The sequence below is a fragment of the Crinia signifera genome, chromosome 8 (assembly GCF_055691185.1).
Source record: "Crinia signifera chromosome 8, ASM5569118v1, whole genome shotgun sequence".
In the NCBI taxonomy this organism is placed as follows: Eukaryota; Metazoa; Chordata; class Amphibia; order Anura; family Myobatrachidae; genus Crinia; species Crinia signifera.
Window position 1 is genome coordinate 164,227,948 of NC_139224.1, and position 24,773 is coordinate 164,252,720.

Below are 24,773 nucleotides of genomic sequence, written 5' to 3' on the forward strand. Positions count from 1 at the left end.
AATGAGTGTGGATGAGAGACGCAGATATTGGGAGGAGCGTAGAGGTCGTGTTAGATGATATTTTGAGATAAGAGAAGATATGTATGTTGGTGTAGTTTGGTTTATGGCTTTGTGTGTAAGTAAAATAATTTTGTATTGAGTACGGTAGGATACAGGTAACCTATGAAGTGACTGGCAGAGTAGCTTTGCAGACGATGAACGTCTGGCTAGGAAGAATTTATTGATGTTCATCCGATATAAACCTCCTCGTTGTAGCTGCAACAGCGGACACTTGTGGGATATTTGTCCAGCATCTTGGTCATTTTTAATCCAAGCTCTCCAGACACAGAGATGCGAATGCCTATGTATATACAGAACAGAATCAACTTTATTGGCTATGTGTGCTTGCGCACACTAGGAATTTTTTGTGGATTACAGTGCAGCATCAAGCAGGGTTGAAGGGGGGGGGAGACATTACATACATTACATTAAGACATTACATGCGGGGAACACATGCCCGCCGAACTGCACAGCGCCTAGGCAGCCATCAGCGGCGCCACTAGTCGTTGTAGCAGGTAGGTAACAATATAAGCAGGGACAGTACAGTTATCACACAGAGAACATACAGTATACCCGCCAGGCTGCACAGCGCCTAGGCAGCCATCAGCAGCACCACTGGTCGTTGCAGCAACCAGGTAGGTAACAATATAAGCAGGGACAGTACAGTATCACACAGGGAACACATACCCGCCAAGCTGCACAGCGCCAAGGCAGCAATCCATGGTGCCACTGGTCATTGTAGCGACCAGGTAGGTAACAATATAAGCAGGGACAGTGTAGTTATCACATAGAGAACACATACCCACCGAGCTGCACAGCGCCTAGGCAGTCATCAGGGCGCCACTGATCCGTCAGGTAGCCAGGTAGGTAACAGTATGAGCAGAGACAGTACAGTTATCACACGGGAGACACAGGGTTACATATGGCTGAGTGCACAGTTCCTAGGCAGCCATTTGCGGCGCCGTCATCCTGTAGGGAGGGCCAGTGTGGGGGGGGGGAGGGGGAGTCAATAAGGGATGGTGAGAGTCAATGAGGCCAGGGGGGTGCTGAGTTTACCCAGAGCTGGGGCGGCCTGCAGGCTGGAAATCCCATGCACAGCCCCTCCCCCTGGGGCCGCATCTTTCCTGACACGCCCAGAAAATGAGTGACACCCACGAATGCCGTCTTCCTGTCAATCAACTCGCGAACGGCTAGCCATCAGATTAGATGCTGGATTTGACGCTGTTTGGGCTTGTGCATGCGTCATATAATCCGCATGCAGTCGTTCAGAAATCTTCCACCTTGCAAACTTGCACAGCAGCGATCAGCTCTGAATAAGCCCCCTAGTTGTGTTCATATACAGTGGTCATTCTAGCCACTTTCAAAATCCGTTCAGTTCCTCTTTCCTTGCTGGGTTGTCGCTCTCTGTTTTGGACAAGGTCGACACTCAAAAAGGTCGACATGAGTTTTTCACGTTTGTTTCTCTAGAATGTCAACATAGTCAACGTGGACACCATCCCATCATGCCTTGCCACAGTTTTGCTATTAGGAAATGCTAAAACTATGGCAAGGCATGCTGGGATGTGTAGTTTCACAACAGCTGGATGGCCACAGTTTGGACATGCCTGGTCTAAGTGTACCGCGTCCCCTTGCTGCGCTCGACACACTGTAATATTCTTCCACCACGCCCTAGAGTATGGCAGGGTATGAAATACCGCCTGTCGGCACATGTCGGCTAAAACCCCCCCTGAAAAACTCATGTTGACTGTCGACCTCCCCCTTGTTGACCTAATGCTTGTGTCGACCATTCGAACCTGTCTACCTATTTCAGGTGTCGACCTAATGTACATTAGCCCCTCCTTGACCCACGACACCCTCTTTTTTATGGCGATCGAGCAGAAAGGGGTACTGAGTCACAGCGTTGCTGTCTAATTGGATATAATTGGATATTCCCCAGGCCCGTGTGTAATCTCTGCCGTCTATTATGCACAGAAAGGCAGTGAACATTTTTATATCAAAGCACATTAGGGGAAGTTAATCTGGTTATTAGCGTGGAACGCGCTGTAACTGGATGCGACAGATAATGATCAGCCATGAGATTACTCCCCCTCTGCCGACAAATAGCTTCTGAGACTCCTCCTGGAATCCTGGCTAATTGATACGCTTACATTGAGCAGTAACTGCCTGAAACAAGACCTTTATTAAGGTTTCTCGCTCGGGCCTCAGATTGATCCGTTAGGCCCAGAAATGACTCAGATATCGTAACTGGAATAGGTCAGCGGACACGTTAGGATTGCTGGAAGTTATTCCTGCTGAGCACGTGGCCAACTGTGGTCCTTTAGATTTTATTGCTGATGCCACGTGAATCTCTTGGCACGGCCTCCGTCTTCAAAATAAAAACACATTTTCTTTTTCTTTTTCTTTTTTTTGCGTTTTCTCAGAAAGCTTCGGAGAATTACCAGCAAAGGCTTCTGTAAATTTACTGCAGTGTTCTCCGTGTGCTCGTCATCTCGTAAATGCAACATGAATTATTCTGTTTCAGGTGGCGGCGTTGCTCCAAGATCCACTCAAGCTAAATAGATTGATGCTCAGGGGCATGCTGGGACACCTAGTGCCACAAGTGTCCCGCCTCTGTTGTGTACACATTCTGAAAATGACTTTGCGTACAATTTGATTCTGTATAATGGGCCTTATTCAGATCTGAGCTCAGTACAAATTTGTTCGCAAAATGGGCAAAACCATGTGCGCTGCAGGTGGGGCAGATGTAACGTGCAGAGAGAGTTAGATTTATGTGAGTTATTTTGTTTCTGTGCAGGGGAAATACTGGCTGCATTATTTTTACACTGCAATTTAGATTTCAGTTTCAGCACACCCCACCCAAATCTAACTCTCTCTGCACATGTTACATCTGCCCCACCTGCAGTGCAGCATGGTTTTGCCCATTTTCTAAACAAATTTGTACTGAGCTTAGATCTGAATAAGGCCCAATGGGGCAGATGTATTAAGCTTGGAGAAGAGATAAACTGGAGATAAATTGGAGATAAAGTAGAAGGAGATAACGCAGATAACGCACCAGCCAATCAGCTGTGTTTAAAATATGACAGTTGGGAGTTGATTGGCCGGTGCGTTATCTCTTTCCAATTTATCTCCAGTTTATCTCTTCGCCAGGCTTAATACATCTGCCCCAATATCTCAAATGGGTTTGGTACGGGCAACGGGATCCAAGCGGTTACAATGCTAGTGGTCACAAGACCGTCACCAGCATCGACAGGACTTATGTTGACACATGAAATAGGTAGAAGGGTTCGGAAAGGTCGACACAAGCATTAGATCAAAAATGGGAAGGTTGACAGTGCAAAGGTCAACGTGAGTTTTCACAGTTTTTGCCCTGAATTTCGAAGAAAGTCGAGATGGACACATATCAGTGTACCGGGGCCCCTCGCATGGCTTGCTGCACTATCATATTCTCCCTCCACACCCTAGTGCGCACAGCGTCTATTCAGAGAGGCAGGGGGTATGACCAGCAGCTTACACCATGCTGACCATGCCCCATAGTGATGGAAAATGGGGGTGTGGCCTGCGGGTAACACCCACAGGAGACCATGCCCATTTGACATAGGCCACTCCCCCTTGGGGCGACTGTGCACATATATGTCCCGTTTTTAGAATTGAAAATGTTGGGAGGTATGTGACGGCGGCCTTCCCCAGCCGGGGCCAAATACACAGTGCAAGCGGCCTCTAAATCAAAATATATTTGCCTGCACTGTGTATTCGGCTGGGCGATAGCAACACTGGGGGGGGGGGGGGCGCGCATCGCCCGCTGTGTACATACGGGGTGCTTCTGGATAATCTGTTCTAGTCAAAATTGCCTGGCCAAATGGCACCATGTGTAACCTCTTTCGAGCTTGTCCCGATGCTTTTTTTTTATGTTCAACCTTTGCACAACAGTTTGGTTTATTACTTTGGCCGTTTGGAAACAAAGAACCCCACTGTCCGCTGTTCTCCCTTTCCAAGAACCCATCTGCCGGCCTAATGCACAAGTATGCTTAAGGTCAGGAGAGAGCTGATCACATCTCATACTGTATATATTATATATGTGGGTCACCTCAGTCTGACGCCCCTATACTACCAGAGGTGGATTCAGGAGTCTGGCCTCCCCTAGGCACAACATTATTAGCTATTAGTGTATTTACCCCCCCCCCCCCCCCCCCGTCTTCTTATATTATAGAGTATATTGTGCCTCCCCCTCCCTGTATTAAAGAATATAGGGTGCGAATCTGGATCGTAGTGATCCGAATTCAGCTCCTGCCCCGACGGTCGAGGTTTCCGAACATGCATTTCTGCGCATGTCCAAACCCTGACTATGAACGGCCGCAGCGAGTTGCTCACCCACTGGGCAGTTCGCAGAGGGGAGGGAGGGCCGGGGGTGGTGCTGGGCCATGGGAACGCCCAGTGTTTTATGGGCATTCCCATGGGCGTACGCAGGTGGCCCGATGCCTGCCGGGGGTTCGCAGCCGCCCATCCTGTCTACATCCCAGCAGCCACAAATATAAGTCAGTTGAGAGTGACTTATATTTACGAAGACGGGAAATCATCCGATGGTTGAACGATTTCTCCGGCAGCGGCATGCAAGGAGATGTGTCTTCATTACATTTCCCCTCGCATGGTTCCAGGGGAAACAGCGGTGGGGGGTTGGGATTCGGCGAGGCGGCGGTGTGGAACCGCCACACTGCCTGGGTATGGGTCATAGGGTCGATTCAATGAATGTGAACATACATTGGGTCAACCACTGACGGTCGACAGGGCTTAGGTTGACACCGCAAATAGGTTGACACGGCTGAGGTCCAAGGTTGAGACAAGCATTAGGTCGACAATGGGAAGGTTGACAGTCAAAAAAATCAACAATGGGAAGGTCAACAGTCAAAAGGTCAACATTCTAGAGGGTGGCGCCTTAGCTGGCTGTTTGAATTTGCAGCAGTGCGATCAGGTCTGAATCAGGCCCATTCTGACAGTGACGATTGGCCCAAAAGCCTTGACCAGTAACAATGCTCAGAAAGGCTCTAACGAACCGCAATCGAGGTTAGTATTTTAGGACAACAGTCGGGTATGTCATCAATGGATCTGCAGATAATTACACATCCATTAGCCGTTATTGCTGCTCTGCAATAACCAGTTATTAGGTCATAGAGGCCCATTATATGCAAGAGATCTAGAGGAGAAGCTTTTATTGCAGTCAAAGGTCATCTGGTGACCTCTTGCTCATCGGATCTTCACCCAAGTGGGCTATGGGGCGGCCCAGCTGAGGGATTCAGTCTTCCTTATTCAGTACAATAAGTAAATATTTTCGAGGCCACTCTGTGTAATATACATTGCCCAGACTCACATGTCCTGATGTAAATACGCAGTTCCAAAGTTTATATTAAGGACATCACAGCATTATCAGCCTGACAAGTAAATCATCTATTTACATTCACTGTTTATAATTGCAAACATCTCTCTAATCACATCTAATTGTTCTTCTTGTCAAAGGATTTCCCAGAAAAGCATCGCTAGCAAAACATGAGAGAGCAGCGTGTATCCTTGACCCTAAAGAACCTCATGGAGCTGAGCACATGGTGATCCCATATGATGTGTCCTGGGAAGGACTCTGGTTTCCTGGTGAAATCAGCCTGTGCTAGGTCTGCATACCATGAGTGTCCATGAGTGTCCTCGGCAGATCTCCTGCTTCTCGTGGTTGGTGGTGAGGGCTCTGCTGCGAGTTTCATGGACTTTTCATCTTAATATAGGTCGGCCAACAATGGTGGAGCAAATATGGTGTCTTTGTAGTCTCCTGCTCTGTACAGTTTAGCGCTGCTTACGTCTACGAGGGATTTGGGTAATGATGACATAGTCTTTCCTGGATGGTGGTGTTCTTCAAGGGTCCTTTTAGTAATCTTCCATGAAATGTGAGCAAGCATCAGTCTTAAAGGTGGGAAGATCTAAATGACCAGGCAGAGCTGCCATTGGGGAGGTCCAGGGGGTGTATGAGTATAAACTAGTGTGAGCCAGGGGTTAAAGTGTGTGTGGGGGGCAAGGTAGAACAGAGTTCCCCACCTCTAATGGTGAAGTGGAACCAGTTCAACCTCCACCTTGGCCCTGCACATTACAAGCATTACAGTTTGCAGGTGGATGCCATAAACCTTACCACTGGCCCTGGCTCTTCCAAATAAGGGGAGGGGAAGAATTCGGTGGTGGTGGGATATGAGTTCCACCACCTCTCCAGGACCCTGGTGAGCGTAATCTCTTGGACCAACTTTGAGACTGAAATGCTCCTTGTGTTATGCAGAGCAAGGTATCTGCGTTTGTCCAATAGCAGCAGGTCACAGACACTGGTGGATTTCCCGCTAGGCACGTGGTCAGTAAATTGTGGCAGTGAAGTGGGGTGGCAGGTGAGGTTGGGGCTTCTTTGGTAGTCTGGAGGTATTTGTAACGGACCCATCATAAAGGGAGCAGTGATGTGATGGGTGGAGACTAATGTTTTGCCTAGGGGCGGTCTGACCGCTAAATTCACCTATGGTCACAGATGGATGGTGTTGGGTGCAGTGAAAGCATTTCTGATGAGGATGCACTGGTGACCTCATCCTGTAGAGCAGCGCAGGCACTATGGGAGTTATTCAGGAGTTCCATGGAAGCAGCATTGATAGTGTTGTATGGTGATGCCGCAGGAGGCGTCTGTTACAGGCCAACACCTCCTGCTGATAATGATCTGAGCTCTTCGGATCCCTTGATCCATGATTTTCAGCACCCATGGTGGCGCAAGCCGCCCGTCACAGAGGCAAGGAAATCTCTGTCCTGCGATGGCGAAATGCACCCAGATGGACTCTGTAAAAGACGCGTTTTATCCTCCTCTATCGAGTCATATACCGGATCCACGGTCCGTTATTCATACGTTGTGTCTCTGCTCATCATGGGCCCCCTGAGGCCCTCAGCTGCCTGCGTCTGTTACCCAAGGATTGCATTAAAAGCTGAAGTGTGTTTAAATTGATCCATTCCAGTGATTGGGGGAATGCATGTTCTATTTAAAAAAGCTTTTAGACATAATTGGGAAAAGTGTCCAATATAAACACTCACAGGTGGCATGAGCCAAACTAAACAATGATTTCAGACTTTCGATCTCAGTAAACTGGTGAAGCCTTTGTGATATCAGCCGTGTTATCGTGTTCTGTCGTACATAAATACAGTATTGTATTCTATATGAGAACTGACAATGTGGCCAGTACAGCAAAGGGTATTAGAGGTCGGCAGAATTTCCCATACTGTACCTGTCTGTCTGCTCTCCGGTCCCTGGGTCTACAGGGTCACGGTAATGGACAGTGACAATATAATAGTGTACAGCGCAGCGAGACATCAGAGGTGACGCGGAACACTTATACGGTATCCATGATGACTTATATGTCCATATAGACACATAAAAAGTGAAAAATCCATGTCAACCTAAAGCTTGTGTCAACCTTTTGTCAATGTTGAACTAGGGCATGTCGAGCATTCTCAGGTGTCGACCTAGTAACTGCACGGGGAAGCGATGTTTTGCATCTGCGTTAACGGACGCGGCGGCTTGTATAGTCGCCAGCCCGTTCCCATGGAGCAGCGCGAGTGGCGGGTGTGGGGCAGCGGGCACGGGTCTGTCCCAAGGGATCGCCCAGTGTTTTATGGGCGTTCCCATGCTAATGGCGCCGTGACACGGGTGCCGGGGGCAGGCAGCTGATGCCACGGATGTCAGCTTCCCGCCTTGTTCATGGAGCAGGGCGCCACAAATCTGAATAACCAGAAAGTGACATTTGTGAACGCTTGAGAAATCATTCGAGGGTCGGTGAGCATCGATATGATTTTGGCCCCACATTCGCCGTGCAGAGGGGATGTTCGTGTAGGAGGCGGGCAGCGTTCTGTGAAATTTGCAGCTTTGTGAATCATCCAGAATGACCCCCTATATGTATTATTTTACTAATGCCTTTGTTTATCCGTGCAGATCAGCGAGAATCCGGTGTTCGTGCCTGGTGTCTGGGGCCCGTACTACTCTGCCATGGTTCCAGGCTTCTGGTTGAACGAGGGTGGACAAAGTGCAACCGGAAAACTAGTGAGTTTGTTCACACGTGTCTTGTATAACCAGACAGCTGTTACTGGTGGCACAAAGGGGATTCCCGTACCCTAGTGTAAAGGTTGTGCCAGTACCCTTCTCATCCACTTAATGCTTAATGCTAAAGGTGGCCATACACACGCAGATTTATCTTCAGATCTGGCTGGTTGGAACAAAAACCTGGTTATGGATGACAGCAAATGACAGTTGACCATTTGCTTGGAAATGCTGGAAACTGACAAACTGTCACTCATCCATAACCATGTTTTTGTTCCAACCAGCCAGATCTGAAGATAAATCTTACTAGTGTATGGGCACCTTTCACTATAATACAGACCCAACATCCAGTAAATAATACTGTTTTGCATAAACAGCCACTCATAGGGTAGCGTATGGGTCCCCGCCCATCAAATGATTTTTCCCATGCTCACAAATCTAATTCTGGGCTGAATTAGGGTGGACGGCTGCTCGCCTGCGGTTGCCCAGCGATTTCCTTTGCGCACCCAGCATTTTCGTGGGTACACCCGGGAATAGCTGGACGTCCCCATGCGAATGCCCCCTGTCCACCTCCATCCTGCCCTTCCTGTGCGAGCGCCATGGCAACTACACAAGTGGGCCGCACAGGCGCATATGCGCAGTTCAAAAAAATCGGTCCCCGGTGCGAACACGCGGGGGGCCGAGTGAATTAGAATCGGGCCCTTAAGTTCACAGTGCAAAATCCATTAAAAGTGTTGCAACTCCCTATTGCATTAATGACAGACCACAAATCCTGTCAAGATTAGGACGGTTCCGATCCAGAGAGCGCAGTGCGTTGCGGAAGTGACGCTATCCACCAACGACCTGTCGCTCTCTCCGGACAATAACCATTTAGTAAACGTTTCCTCTACAGACTTCCGAATGTCCACATCCACATCTGCCATTGCTAAGAGATATCTCTCGTCTAGATGATGCATTTTGACGGCAGATATCTGCAGAGTTAAATATATGTAACTTGCCCGCACAGAGTTCTGCTGATGTAAAGCAAATCTATGTAAATTAACTTAAACGGCTCCTCCGTCGACTCTTTGTAAATTGCATTCTCGATGGATAAATAGATTATTAGCATTATACGAGTGATGACCGCTCCACTTCATTTCATTTGCATTTCTCTCTCCTTTTAAGATTGATCATGTTGTACAGAGCCACGATGGATTTGGAGAATTACAGAAGAAGGCCGAGGCCAGGTCAGTGCAATTTTTTTAAACCCCCCCCCCCCCCCCCTCCCTCAACACCCACTCACCCGACTACTGGAATCTCTTCAATTTGTCATTACCGTAATGATAGAAAGCAGCCGCGATCGTACATCAGCTACACAATGGGGAAGATCTGCCAAGATATCCGTGTCTCTAATTACTTTTGTCTCTTTTGCTGATTGAAAGCTTTTCTTTTTTAAACAAAAAAAAAATAGGTTGGGATAATATGGGCCAAGGATCAAAGGCATAGAGGCAAGATTCTGTTTCTAAATGCAACAAGAAAATATTTGCCCCTAGGCGATACAGTGTGATGAGTTAGGACTCGGAGGATAGGCTGTCCTCGCTTTATGTATCTCAAGTCTGTAGCCTGGAAGCTGGTCAGGGGATACTACTAGCTGTGCCCCCTTATTGGCATCTCCTATGCCATGTTTGGTGGTCTTCAGAAGTGTAGATCGGAAGATTTCATTAATTCCCGAGAGATCAATTTAAAGCGTTCGCTGTATTTGATATTAGTAGGGAGTTGGAAAAACTTTTTCAGCAGGCAATGCTCATCCCGGCATGAAGCAACACATTTCCACAACCCTGGGACCCGATAGATCCCTAATTTAATAGCTCCATTATCGTGGACAATAGGAACCGCTGATGTAACAGCCCAATAGACTGCAAAGTGCCTTGATGTACAATTGCAGATGCAATAAGTTTTGAAAGGAACACATCCGTGTTGCCAACCCTTCTCTAAGTGCCTAACCCTCCCACTCCCTGCAGCCTATCCCTAACCTTCCCCTCCCTGCAGCCTATCCCTAACCCCCCTCCCTGCAGCCCAACCCTAATCCCCCTCCCTGCAGTCTATCCCTAACCCCCCCTCCCTGCAGCCTATCCCTAACCTTCCCCTCCCTGCAGCCTAACCCTAACCCCCCTTCCTGCAGCCTATCCCTAACTCCCCCTCCCTGCAGCCTAACCCTAACCCCCCTCCCTGCAGCCTATCCCTAACCCCCCCTCCCTGCAGCCTATCCCTAACCTTCCCCTCCCTGCAGCCTAACCCTAAACTTCCCCTTCCTGCACTCTATCCCTAACCTTCCCCTCCCTGCAGCCTAACCCTAAACTTCCCCTTCCTGCAGCATATCCCTAACCCCCCTCCCTGCAGCCTATCCCTAACCCCCCCTCCCTGCAGCCTAACCCTAACCTTCCCCTCCCTGCAGCCTATCCCTAACCCCCCTCTCTGCAGTCTATCCCTAACCTTCCCCTCCCTGCAGCCTATCCCTAATCCCCCTCCCTGCAGTCTATCCCTAACCTTCCCCTCCCTGCAGCCTAACCCTAACCTTCCCCTCCCTGCAGCCTATCCCTAACCCCCCTCCCTGCAGCCTATCCCTAACCCCCCTCCCTGCAGCCTATCCCTAACCTTCCCCTCCCTGCAGCCTAACCCTAACCTTCCTATTCCTGCAGCATTACCCTAGGTCCCCCCACTAGCGCCTAAACAACCCCCCCCCCCCTTCCCCGGCCGTACACTAGCTCTCTCTGGGATTCTGGTGCCGCCATCATAATAGTTGTTGTGATCCCCGGCGCCGGTCTCCCGGTGGAAGTTGGGATGCCTGAAGTTGGATCCCCGTTCTCAGGCATTGATGGGGAATCTTAATGAGACTGAACATAATTACACAAGTACATTTACTAAAATGGGAGTAGTCCATAGTAACCAATCAAATTATATTATCTTTTATAAGGTGATCAATAGAATTCCCATCTTAGTAAATTACCCCCACTGCACCCTACTATGGTAATCCTGTGCTCCACTGCAATGGCCAGTTTAATCGGGGGACACAGCAGCGTACCGGGCGGTGATATAACGTTCCCGTAAAGCAGGGAATCATTTTCCCCCATATTTTGTTTTATTTATTTTAATGTCCAAAGCCACAAGCTCTGGGCAACGTCAAACTAGTCACGTCGTTCGTCACTAATAAGACAACTCCATATTATGAATTAAATATATATTTTAAAAAATCTAGTTAAATAAGCAACTGGGGAGAAAAGTGGAGTTAAAAAAAAATCCAGACAAAAAAAAGAAGACATTTTTAAGAAAAGTTTAAAGTATTAAATTACAAGCTGGTTCCAAACGGCATCGCATGTGAAATGATGTGAGCGGTGATGTGAATTAATTATGTTAATGTCTTCCAAGTGTACATTATTCTGAATGATATACTCTGATAGGGCGCACATGTTACGCTCTAATTGAAAAAACATGTCTGCAAATGAGTGTATGCAAAGAGTAAATATACAGCTGCGGAGAGGTCAGATGTCAGGGGGTATAGCATATGCCAGCGCACACCCCCCTCCCCCTAGGGATTTTATTAGTATGTGGCTGTGTGTACAAGAGCAGCTAAATGAATATTACCATTTCACTTTAAACGAGACAATGGCCAATCATTCGTCATTTAGGTTTTATGCCGATATTGAGTCAGGGAATCGTTGTAAATGTCCTGACTGGAAGATTCCCAGAGACGGCCATAAATCCTGGGCTCTGTATGGAATAATGCACCACATTCTGTAAATTACAGGGATATTACAAGTCCCCGGGGGCTTCTGTGACCATATAAATGCACAAGACCGCTGGCTGAGTGATTATACACTGAGTGGCCAAATTACTAAGCCCACCAGGCGCTGTTATGCAAAGCAGCCATTCCGCAGATAATGCCGATGTAGGGTGAACCTGTACAACGGAAAGAGTGGGGGTATGCAGAGACTAATGCAGAGTATCGCTCAGGAATAACGAGAAACAGTGAGATCTGACAGACTTTGAACGTGCATTGTTGGCACATGGGCCGGCGGTGGTGCGGACAGTCATAAAATGGCTGCACTGGCGAATGGTTACTGGCTTTTAGCTCTGCCCCTCCCATACATCTGGGAATCGTAGCATTGTTCCATAAGTTGGGCGGGGCAAATCACATCATTAGGCTCCACCCCCACAACAAGCCGCAACACTATTGTCCCTGCAGGGGTGTGACCTAATGACATGAAGAGCCCGCCCCTGGAGTGGTCATCTGCACCTTCTACCTGGGCTTGTGACGAAGTGCTGGCTGTGGGGGTCTCGTGTCTTGAACCTTAGGAATGTTAAGGACCTACCTGTTGGGGTCAATGTATTGTTCTGATTGCCTGTGTTCTCAGTATGCCCGCACCTGTATTTTTTCTGTGTGGCACTACAAGTCTCAGCATGTTAGTACGTTTAGAATTAGGGTTTGCAATTCACCCCCCACCTCCCATATACATGTCAATATGTAGCCCACAGAGGGCCTTATTGTAGTTCACTCTAGTTTCTGCTTAGCTGGACAAAACCATGTGCACTGCAGGTGGGGCAGATGTATACGTGCAGAGAGAATTAGATTTGGGTGGGGTTTTTCTTCAGTGAGATCTATAATGCAGTGTAAAAATAAAGCAGTCAGTATTTTCCCTGCACAGAAACAAAATAACTCACCAAATCTAATTCTATCTGCACCTGTTACATCTGCCCCCCCCCTGCAGTGCACTTGGTTTTGTCCAGCTAAGAAGGAATTTGCCTCTAAGAGTGAACTAGAATAAGGCCCAAAGTGCACAGCAATGGGAGAAGGTCCACATTCCGGAATCACAGTAAGACACCAGTAAAAGGAAGTCTGTTTAGGGTAGTTGTGTACTAATAGGTGTATACTGTATCTGTAAGGAGAGAGAAGGATTCCCAGATCCACTGAAAAAGTACATCAATAAAACTGCTGTTGTCAGCACTTGACCCAGGACAAGCAGCAAGATGCAGAACAGATGAGGGGAATTGGCTACCGGTAATTGTGTAGAGAAGAAACGCCAGGATCCTGCTACCTCGGATCGCCAACAGATAGGGGGGAACGGATTCATCTGAGGCCCAGAGACAGATGTACCGACCAATACTGCTGAGAACAGGGAAAAGAAACAGGACTTATCCTGCTCCAGGGAAGCATCCAGCATCTTGGCGATTACGTGACTATAGCCGTGACTACGTCTTTTACGCAGCCTGACTGTGAATCTGTGCTAATGCTGCAGTTTTTTTAATACATCTGCAACATCGGGCAGATGTATTAAGCCTGGAGAAGCGATAAAATCGATGGTGATAACGCAGCAGCATGTAACTTAACAGTTAGGAGCTGATTGGCTGGTGAATTATCATCTTCAATTTTATCTCTTCTCCAGGCACAACTGCCCCTATATTTCTACGGAGACGTTCGTCAGCCGCGCTTCTGATCCGCATGGCACATTGGTCACATCATCGAACAGGAGACCTTTTGACAGTCCAGATCTTAGTAAATATAAGGACTCTTTCAGATGAGCGTTTAGTAAGAAGTTCCACCGAAGGCTGACAATAAGCATGAAGGACATTAAACCACAAGGGGTTTGACTGTTGCCCCTTTAATAGTTTGCTGGTAGTTTCCCCTTTAAGGCAGTAAGCTTCATTTTTAACAGCCAATAGTATTTAAGAGGGGAGGAGTTTTTGTAGATAACTGTGGTGTGAATCAGAATATTTGCCGCTTTGTTCCAGTTTCCTCGCTCTCCCAACCTTTTTGTGGGGGTACGGTCACCAGGTCGACCAGCACTAAAGGTGGACAGGGCTTAGGTCGACATGAGTGAGGTCGACAGAAGCATTAGGTCAACAATGGTAAGGTCGACAGTCAAAAGGATGACATGTGTTTTTGAAGTTTTTTTTTCCAAATCAGGCGGTACTTCATACCCTACCATCCACTAGGGCAGGGCTGGGCAACACCGGTTGGAGGGCCGGTGTTGCCCAGCCCTGAGTTTGAATCAGGTGTTGCCCAGCCCTGATTCAAACTCAGGGCTGGGCAACACCGGCCCTCCAGATGTTGGTGAACTACACATCCCAGGATGCTTTGCATTAGTTTTGCTATGTGGCCATGCTGAAACTGATGCAAGGCATGCTGCGATGTGTAGTTCATCAACATCTGGAGGGCCGGTGTTGCCCAGCCCTGCACTAGGGCGTGGTGGGAGAATATAATAGTGTGCTGAGTGCAGCGGGACACCGTGCCCGAAGCGAAAAGATGCGGTGCACTTAAGGTTCCCATAAACGTATCCAATTTGGGAAATTGGCCGAATCAGATTGACATCCCCGCAATGTGTTGTGTCCGATCTGTCGGTGTGTGCCAGCGACGAAGCACCACAGGCACACACCTATGTGCAGCGGCGGGGTTCGGGCAGCAGCGGAGCACATAGCGGCGGGAAGCAGCTACTGAATTTTTAAAAAACAAAAACATTTTCTCAGCCAATAACCGGCCAGCCAGTCGTTTCAAAATATAATTTTTAAATGAGTTCATGCCACACGAGCGCATTGCCATATTGCACAGACATTTGGAGCGTTGGTCTTGCTACCCAGACTCCTCTGCTGCTCAGACGATAGACTGCAGAAAAAAATGGGTTACCCTAAGCTAGCGGAGTATTCGGCAATGTCTGCGGTTTTGTGGATGACCTAACCTGACTTCATGCTCGTGTGAATGAGCCAGATCTCCTGTCCCCACCTCTGCATTAATCTGTGATTGCTGCTGCTGGTCTTTAGCTGATTATTAATGAGAGGTATACTGCCAGTGCTCCGCAGCTGCTGATGTTGTGTCTCCCTCCCCTCACACAGATGTACAAATGTCTGTTTTCCATCCAGTAACTCTCCATCCTCATGACTCTTTCCTAGCGGACAACGCATATACACATACTTAAACCATTACCTGGACCAGCTGAGGGCGTCCCGGCCGGGAGGGGTTCTAGCCCCTGATTTACATGTTTGGCCAGATTTCCATGGTAACAGGTCCCCCCTCGCTGATGTCTCACTGAAAGGAATGGTAAGTTATAAGACGGCGCATAATTAGATAATGCTAGATTGTATTTGCAACACGGCATGCCGAAAAATCAATAAGCACATTACATTACATTCCTTAGTAAAATTAAGGCCCCCCCCCCCCTAAGGCCACGATCATAACAGAATACGGGGGACAAAAGTGGTGGGGGTCCCCATATTTCAAAAATCAGCACCGGGCTCTTAGAAGGGTCCTTGTTCCAAAAATAGGGAGGGACAATAAGACGGGATGCGGTCATTTGGTCTACAGCATGATGGTCGACAGTTATTAGATCAACACCATAAGGTCGACATGGGAAAAGGTCGACATGGGAAAAGGTTGAAAGGTCATTAGTTCGACAGGTCATTACTTTGATAGTGAAAAGGTCGACATGGGGTTTTTTTTGCTGTTTTTTGAGCTGACATGTGCCGACAGGCGGTATTTCATACCCTACCATCCAGTAGGGCGTGGTGGGAGAATAAAATAGTGTGCCGAGCGTACCGGGATGCGGTGCACTTTAAACTGTGCCCATGTCGACTGTGTTGACATTCAGGTAAAAAAACTGAAAAACCCCATGTCGACCTAGACACTGTTGAACTAATGAACTGTCGAACTAATGACCTTTTGACCTAAAACCATGGTGACCCTTTCCCATGTCGACCTAGACCCATGTCAACCTTTTCCCAATGTCGATCTAATGGTGTCGACTTAATGACTGTCGACCATCATTCTGTAGACCAAAAAGACTAGGGGTCCCCTGTATTTTAGAACCAGCATCGGGCTCCAACAGCCTGCGGTTTAATGCCACAGCTGGGGGACCCTTATTATACAAGCCCCCTTGGCCAAAGCATTATCACCCTAGTTTCTGGGGACACCCCCAATAAAGGGGTACCCCCCCCCCAGTCTCCCCTGTTCAGGGCTGTAGCCCGGGGATGTTCCCGGAACCCCTGGGCAGTAGATTTCGGGTTGATAGAATGGTGTAAAGAAAGATGAGACCTGTAGTTCCACAGAATGACCAATGCTAAAATAAAAAAACGCACACCCTGAAAAGTTTATTAACATACATACATACAGTATACTCACCTACCTAGGGTCCCCCGCAGGTTGGTCCCCTTCTCTAGGTGGATGAAGACACAGCTCTCTGGCACCGTCACTGCAGCTGGAGAGCTGCGTCATTTGCGCCCGCCGTCTGGCCTATCATCTGCGCCCGCCGTCTGACCTGTCATCTGCGCCCGCCGTCTGGCCTGTCATCTGCGCCCGCCGTCTGGCCTGTCATCTGCGCCCGCCGTCTGGCCTGTCATCTGCGCCCGCCGTCTGACCTGTCAACTGCGCCCGCCGTCTGGCCTGTCATCTGCGCCCGCCGTCTGGCCTGTCATCTGCACCCGCTGGCTGACCTGTCATCTGCGCCCGCCGTCTGGCCTGTCATCTGCACCCGCTGACTGACCTGTCATCTGCGCCCGCCGTCTGGCCTATCATCTGCGCCCGCCGTCTGGCCTGTCATCTGCACCCGCTGACTGACCTGTCATCTGCGTCTGACATTCATGTCCTCTGGAATAATGACTTTATCTAAAAAAGAAACTAAAGCAAAAAATGTCCTCCCGTTGAATGAAGTGATATAAATGGCAGAATGCAGAGTGTGTATAATATTCCCAGTAACATGCGGCGTGACTGCCTGGGACGCTGATGTCCTCTGGCAATGTCTGAGGCAGACAGCTGTTGTCTGGTGAGGCCATTAGCAGCCAGCGAGTAGTAACCTGTAGGGTAGGGATCTGGCTGGTATAAATATTTCAGCTGACTACACTCAGGCAAACGGAGAATGTCCCAACGCTGGGTGCATCCAATCTGATACAGGTTCACAAAGTGGGTCCTCAGGAGCCCACACGGTGCATGTTTTGCAGGTTTCCTCACAGAATCACAGGTGAAATAATTAGCTCCACCTGTGGATCTTTAAAATGTGTTAATGAGTAATGAATGCACCTGTCGGGTGACCTGGAAAATGTGAACTGTGTGGGGTCCTGAGGACCGAGTTTGAAATAAAAAAAATCAGGGCAAATCCTGCAGGTATAGCTAGTCTTCAGCTGGGTACATCTGCATGCGCACCCCCAACTCCCCCCCCCCATTTAGCTGTCAACGACAGACAGCCAGACAGCTCCTGCTGTGGCTCTATGGCCGGTTGGTGGATCGCCCGGACACACAGAACGATGCGCCGATGTATCTATAGATGTATCTGTGTGTTGCACAGCCGATGCGATATATCTGTGAACCATGCGGTTCACAGATATTTATCGATGGTACACACTGGTCAATGGTTCATCGATATATATTGGCCGATTTACTTTTTTTTTTAGGGTGTGTACGGGGCCAATAACTTCCCCCACAAGCAGAGCGGATGCTAAGATGTGGCCCCTGCTGTAGAGAAAGTGGGCACAAATATGGCTAGGGGTAATGTCATATGATCTTCCGCCATCGGCATGATGGGCGGCGGAATGTACCTCAATGGAGGAAACGTAACAGTGCTCTATATGTACGGTTCCCTTGCTCACGTTCTCTATGATATTATAACACTCTGTTTGGGAAGCTTCATATTATTCTACAGTCACATACATCCTGTGGGCAATGACGTGGGCGAGGCCAATGCCCGGGGAGGCACTAGTTATACAGCGTTTACACTGCACCAAGTTGTCCCGGTTTATTACAGGTCAATGCGCAGCAACCGGGTAGATTAAGCAGTGGAAAGACACCCAGTTGAATGATCTGACTCGAGCACCCTGGCATTTTATCCCGGGTAGAAAGCACTGTTGTACATGAATTCTACCCAGCTCACGGTGCAGTGTAAACAGGTAACCCAGGTCGACACGACCCAGGACGTGTTCGCAGGGCTTAATTCGACACATGAAATATGTTGACATAGTGAAGGTCAACAGGGTCGGAATGCCCACACAAGCATTAGGTCAACAATCAAAAAGGTCAAAATTAGGTTTTCATGTCGACATGGACACCGTATCAGTGTACCGCGTCCCCTCGCGTGGCTCGCTGCGTTCTGCGCACTGTTATATTCTCGCTCCAGGCCTAGTGGATGGTAGGGTATGAAATACCACCGGTCGACTCATGTCGGCTCAAAACAATGTGAAAAACTCATGTCGGCCTTTTCACTGTCAACCTTCCACCCCGTGCCAGTGCCATCAATGTGGCAGGAGGTATAAACATTGGTGGGCGGCTGTATTTGTCTCTCTAATCCCCCCTTCCCTAACCATACAGAATCCCTGCCGCCACTTATTCCGCAGTAGCGCTGCATACAGGAAACAAACCTGTCCGGACCCTTTATACTTTAGCCAACTTTGCCGCTGCAGTCCAGATTGTGACGACATCCATGCTTGGGCACAGGTAACAGAGGAGTGTGGGAACCTGCTTTAGTTTATACCCACATTGATCCAACCCTTATCTTAGATCTTATTCTGTTTCCAGGTGGTAGGCCTAACGCTGTCGAGGGGCCTGGATGACCTGGCGCTGTTGTACTTGGCCACGGTGCGAAGCATTGCGGTGAGGCGATAAATGGGTCATGTGTACGATATATCTCTGACTACAGTAATACCACAGAACATTGATCCCACTCAGTATACATAATAACTAATGGAACGTTAGAATGTAATGACAGTTAGGAGCCCACTGGCTGGTGCGTTATCAGCTTCCACTTGATCACCAGGTGCATACATCACCCCCTCTAGCCTTACCTGCTTCTTATTTCTCCTCTCCCGAGGGGAACCAATCCTCATTCAATCATTTTGTCAGTAAAAAGGAAGCAACATTGTTATTGGTCAGAAAGAAACACATCAGTGTGAGCTGTAATTGGCTACTTCCTGAGATTGTGTATTGATGTGACTCCCACACCTATGTACTAAATTTACTAAGATAGGCGTTAAATTGAAGATGGATTGTTGCTATGGGCAACCAATCAGATTCTATCTAGAAGGTGGGTGTGGCCGTTGCAATGGTGGTGGCTGCAATCCTAATAGGGAAGCCACACCTACTGCCACCCCAATCATTGCTGGCTGGGAATCTGGCAGGGCTGCCGCTAGGAATTCTGGGGCCCGGGACTGATTTTTAGCGACAGAACAACTCTCCAGCTAGAACAGTGAATTACAGAGCAGGGAACTTCCATTGTCACAATGAGATCACAGAGCGTTGGTTGCAGCCCGACACGTGTTCTCCTCTGAGCGCCCCCACTTTCTGCGGTTTCCGTGTATATATTCCAAATAAACAAACAAAAAAGATACTTTCCAATCCTGAAACCAATCCACCCCAAACCGCGGCCCCGATACTCTCTCATCTTCTCTCTCTGTTTGCTTTTATAGTTGGGAACGAGACACATCTTGGAAACAATGAAGCTCTCCGGGCATCATATCAGCAGTCTGTTTCTGTGTGGGGGGCTGAGTAAGAACCCCCTATTCGTACAGATTCATGCTGACATCACAGGTAAGAGGCGGGGCTGAGAAACAGAAGCTGATGAGTGTATGAGCTCCTCTCCGCACCGTATGCATCGCACTGCATCCATAGCGCCAGAAATCCGTTTGAATGTAATTATTAACTGTATCTTATATAGCGCAGCGACTTCCGTTGGAAACAGTGATAAAACAAACTGGTTATTTACAGAAAGTTAAAAAGGTAGGAGGGCCCTGCTCGCAATCTAAGAAGGGGACTGTGATTAAAAACATCTTGATTTATTAACCCTTTGAGTGCCAAGTGTATTTGTCAAAATAGGTGTGGAAATTGCCCAGCAAACCTTTTTATTCCCCCCCCCCCCCCGGAAAGGTGGAAAAGTTCCCTGCAATGGCGCCAGTCAACCGCAACCAAATTTGATGCGTGCGAAATGGGGAGGTGTAGCCACAATGATGCAGTCGCAATGGCCACGCCCCACTCTTATCATCAGCACGACTCCGGCTTCGGCCCCTTTCACGGCCAGCCCAGCCCCCAACTTTCATCAATGTCGGCAAAATATAACCCACCCTTTCCAAACAAACTTTCATCTTTCTCAGTGTAGATAAGAAATGATCCCCCACTTAGGAATGTATTCATAAATGACCGTTAGGACATTACAGCCCTGAAACAATAATATAAGCTACAGTATTATTACAGTACTGTATGTTTATTATTAAACCTTTATCGGTCCCTCGTCTGTGTTATCTTGTATCAGACTTTGCAGGATCTGCAGAAAACCGCTCTGCACCGTCCCCTGGAATTTGTACCGGGATGTGGAAAGTGTTTTGGTTGCTAGGATACGCAGATAACACATTCCACTATTATGGTTTCTCTGGACAAGCCCCAATGAGTAACCAATGCAAATATGCAGCTCTCCCCGAGTTGGGGATTCCCTTGTTTAGGATTTTTTTTTTCTTGGCCCCTGAAGAGATGTCAGAGTTTATCATCTGCAAATGTTTCTATCTGGTTTAGATTACAATTTATTACCCAGGGCGCTGGTTTCCATGGAACTGTCACAATATCTGCTGGGGAAATATTTTATTTTCTTTCTCCATTTTCATTCTGGCGGAAACCTTAACAAAACTATATAACATTCTGGCTGTAACAACCTAATCCTGTCCAACTCCGGAGCAGACTCTGAAGCACATACCCCTGCACAGTACCAGTGTCGACGTGACAGTCCCACGGAACACGATATTTGTCCACATCCCGGGACGATTGGGAGAGATCTCACTCAGGGTTGCCTACCTTTGGGCTGCACTCTCCGGGAGGGGGCAGACAGTTATTTTGGTACTTGTGTATTTTCACGGTGCCCGATATATCGATGCGACCCGAACCGTTTTTTGACCTGTTCTTAACCCCACTATCCACCACGCATGGAGTTGATGTTATATAGTGTGGCGAGAGCAGCGAGCCACCGAGCCAGAAGCGTGGCGAGCGGACGCAGATTACTGCGCTCGCCACACTATATAAAATCATTATGAACAGGTCAAAAATCGGTTCGGATTGCATCGATATGTCGGCCGATATTGCATATATATCGGGCGCCGTGAAAATACACAAGTACCGTTATTTTGAAGCAGGGGGCCGGGGCAGCTGACGGGGTAGGAAAGGGGCGGGTCAGGGCGGTGCTAGAAAAATCTGATGCATTTGGGGCCGTGGTTAGCTCGATCGCATCTTTGTAGCCACACCCCCACCATGCAGTGACAGTGTTTCGGGGGGGGGGGCTAAAATGCATCATTTGGTCCCACGGGGGGGGGGGGGGGTGGGGGTTCACGGAGGACAGGCACAATTCAGGGAGGCTTGCCTATCTTTCTGGGGGGCCAGGAGGGGGACCTGAATTTTGGGACACTCCCAGCCATTCCGGGAGGGTAGGCAACCATGCTCCAACTGGGTACACACTGGGCTATATATCGTTAATGATATGCATGGTATCGACATCATTACGATATATAGTGCAAATCAGCCAGTGTGCAGCCACTATATGGTTAATGATGCGTGCTCCCTTGCATCATTAACCACCGACCAGTCATCTGTACATAAGGTTTGATCTGTCATGTACAGAACCGGCGATGTCACTGACCGATATCGTGAACAATATCGGTCAGTGTGTATCAGAGGCAGAACTCTGGGAGGCAATGGAGTCATCTGCCGCCGGGCTCCTGCTCCCAAGGGGGCACCTCTCCTCCCCCTGCAAGTTTAAATCAGTTATTTAAAAGCCAATGATATTGCTTCTGAGTTCTTAACTATATATGTTTTCTTTATCTATCTATCTATATTTATTAACATAAATATATATTTTATATAAGGTTATATAGGGTTTATGTGTGTGTTTGTGTGGGAGGGATATGTGTGAGAGGGGGGCACCAATATCTATCTTGCCTCCGGGCAACTGGAACAAAGTTACGCTACTGGTGTGTATGCACTATATAGTTCTCCTGCGGCACTGCCAATATCAGTGGTACCAGAGATCGCTAAGTGTATATCCAGCTTAATGCTGGGGCGGTTCACACTGCACCAGGGATTGGGAACCTTTGGTCCTCCAGCTGTTATTGAACTACACATCCCAGCATGCCCTGCTACAGTTTTGCTATTTGGCCATGCTAACAACAGGCCATGCACTAGGCAATTCCTATTAACTATGTCGGCGGTGCCACGAGAGTCACGATGTAGTGAAAACACACTGACAGATATCGATAACAATAACGGTCAGTGAAGCGCCCCGGGAGGCGTATTGGGCCTAATTCAGAAATGTGCACAAACCAAATGGCTTTAGCGGCTCAATTTTGAAACCTATGGATGATTCTTCAACTTTACAAATGTCCCTTGGATATAACAGACAATAAATAAGTTCCCATTAATGTCCTCGGACCTACCAATACATAGGCCGCGATAAAACATTAATACAGGTTTCAGCTGTGATCCGAGTCTCATTGTCTCAGTAGTTTGTGACTTGGGACATCAAAGTGGAGACACAGCGTGTCTGCAAGGAATACGTCTTTATCCATTATAATGCTTGTGGTTAACAGTTATTTATACGGCGCCGTCACAACCTCCGCAACCCGACATCGCTTCTTTCTGTTACGACCCCCGTCTCCCCAGCCTGTTTGATGATGTCATAGTCTTCTAGGTGAAAGGCCAATAGACATTCTTCTAATTTTTAAAGAGCTCATTAAACCTTTAAGTTCAGTACAAAGTTGTTCCGTGATTAATTAGAAGCTGATTCTGTAAAAATAATTTCCTTGGCATTATAGGTCAGTGGAGTTAAGTGATGCTCGGTGACTCATTAGTTATTTACAAAAGGCAAATAATGTTTGTGGTCGGGGTGTTTAATAGCAATGTAGCATTAAGCCAAAATGACAACACTTAATTAACGCCAGACTCTGCGTACCAGATCACGTCAGTACAACTGTCACACAGTGTAAAGGGGGTGGCGGGGTACAAGAGGACCAGAAAGTCTTTACACATATCAGGGACGTGGGTGACTCCTAGCTGATTTCTCCTAGTAACCAGTTCCTGCCCTTCATTTAGTTACAGTGTCTTATATAGCGCAGCAGGTTCCGTTACAGCGTCTTATATAGCGAGGCAGATTCCGTTACAGTGTCTTATATAGCGCAGCAGATTCCGTTACAGCGTCTTATATAGCGCAGCAGATTCCGTTACAGCGTCTTATATAGCGCAGCAGATTCCGTTACAGTGTCTTATATAGCGCAGCAGATTCCGTTACAGTGTCTTATATAGCGCAGCAGATTCCGTTACAGCGTCTTATATAGCGCAGCAGATTCCGTTACAGCGTCTTATATAGCGAGGCAGATTCCGTTACAGTGTCTTATATAGTGCAGCAGATTCCGTTACAGCGTCTTATATAGCGCAGCAGATTCCGTTACAGCGTCTTATATAGCGCAGCAGATTCCGTTACAGTGTCTTATATAGCGCAGCAGATTCTGTTAAAGTGTCTTATATAGCGCAGCAGATTCCGTTACAGTGTCTTATATAGCGCAGCAGATTCCGTTAGTGTCTTATATAGCGCAGCAGATTCCGTTACAGTGTCTTATATAGCGCAGCAGATTCCGCTACAGTGTCTTATATAGCGCAGCAGATTCCGTTACAGTGTCTTATATAGCGCAGCATATTCCGTTACAGTGTCTTATATAGCGCAGCATATTCCGTCACAGTGTCTTATATAGCGCAGCAGATTCCGTCACAGTGTCTTATATAGCGCAGCAGATTCCAATTGGAAACAGTGATAAAACAAACTGGTTAGTAACAAACTGCCATAGAGGTAGGAGGGCCCTGCTCACAAGCTTACAATCTATAACACACATACAAAGGCCTAGTCACACCTGAATTTTATTCAGTAATGATATATACACTAGCACGTATAACAATCATTGTAGGATATGTTTGGCATTACATTTTACTCATTGTCTAGAAATTATATATCCAGTCACTAGGAGCCAGTGACATCACTGAGAATACAGCCTATCCATTCACAAGTAAACAGTGACATCATTGAGAATACAGCCTATCCATTCACTAGGATCCAGTGACATCACTGAGAATACAGCCTATCCATTCACTAGGAACCAGTGACATCACTGATAATACAGCATTTCCAATCAATAGGAGCCAGAGACATCACTGAGAATACAGCATATCCAATCACTAATAATCAGTGACATCACTGAGAATACAGCCTATCCATTCACTAGTAACCAGTGACATCACTGAGAATGTAGTCTATCCTTTCACTAGTAACCAGTGACATCACTGATAATACAGTATATCCAATCACTAGGAACCAGTGACATCACTGAGAATACAGCCTATCCATTCACTAGTAACCAGTGACATCACTGAGAATACAGCACATCCAATCACTAGGAACCAGTGACATCACTGAGAATACCGCCTATCCATTCACTAGTAACCAGTGACATCACTGAGAATACAGCATATCCAATCACTAGTAACCAGTGACATCACTGAGAATACAGCCTATCCATACACTAGTAACCAGTGACATCACTGATAATACAGCATATCCAATCACTAGTAACCAGTGACATCACTGAGAATACAGCCTATCCATTCACTAGTAACCAG

General features: G+C 47.7%; 1 protein-coding gene across 7 annotated transcripts in view; it reads left to right on the forward strand.

Annotated features, from left to right (window-relative positions):
• Positions 1-24,773, forward strand: part of FGGY (FGGY carbohydrate kinase domain containing) — a 208,090-nt gene that overhangs the window by 153,684 nt on the left and 29,633 nt on the right. For all 7 annotated transcript variants that reach the window (XM_083157627.1, XM_083157622.1, XM_083157620.1 and 4 more), the window contains 5 exons: positions 8,024-8,131; positions 9,293-9,354; positions 15,050-15,197; positions 18,657-18,731; positions 19,544-19,664. In XM_083157627.1, coding sequence (XP_083013753.1) covers positions 8,024-8,131; positions 9,293-9,354; positions 15,050-15,197; positions 18,657-18,731; positions 19,544-19,664 — 514 coding nt within the window. The remainder of the gene's footprint in view (positions 1-8,023; positions 8,132-9,292; positions 9,355-15,049; positions 15,198-18,656; positions 18,732-19,543; positions 19,665-24,773) is intronic.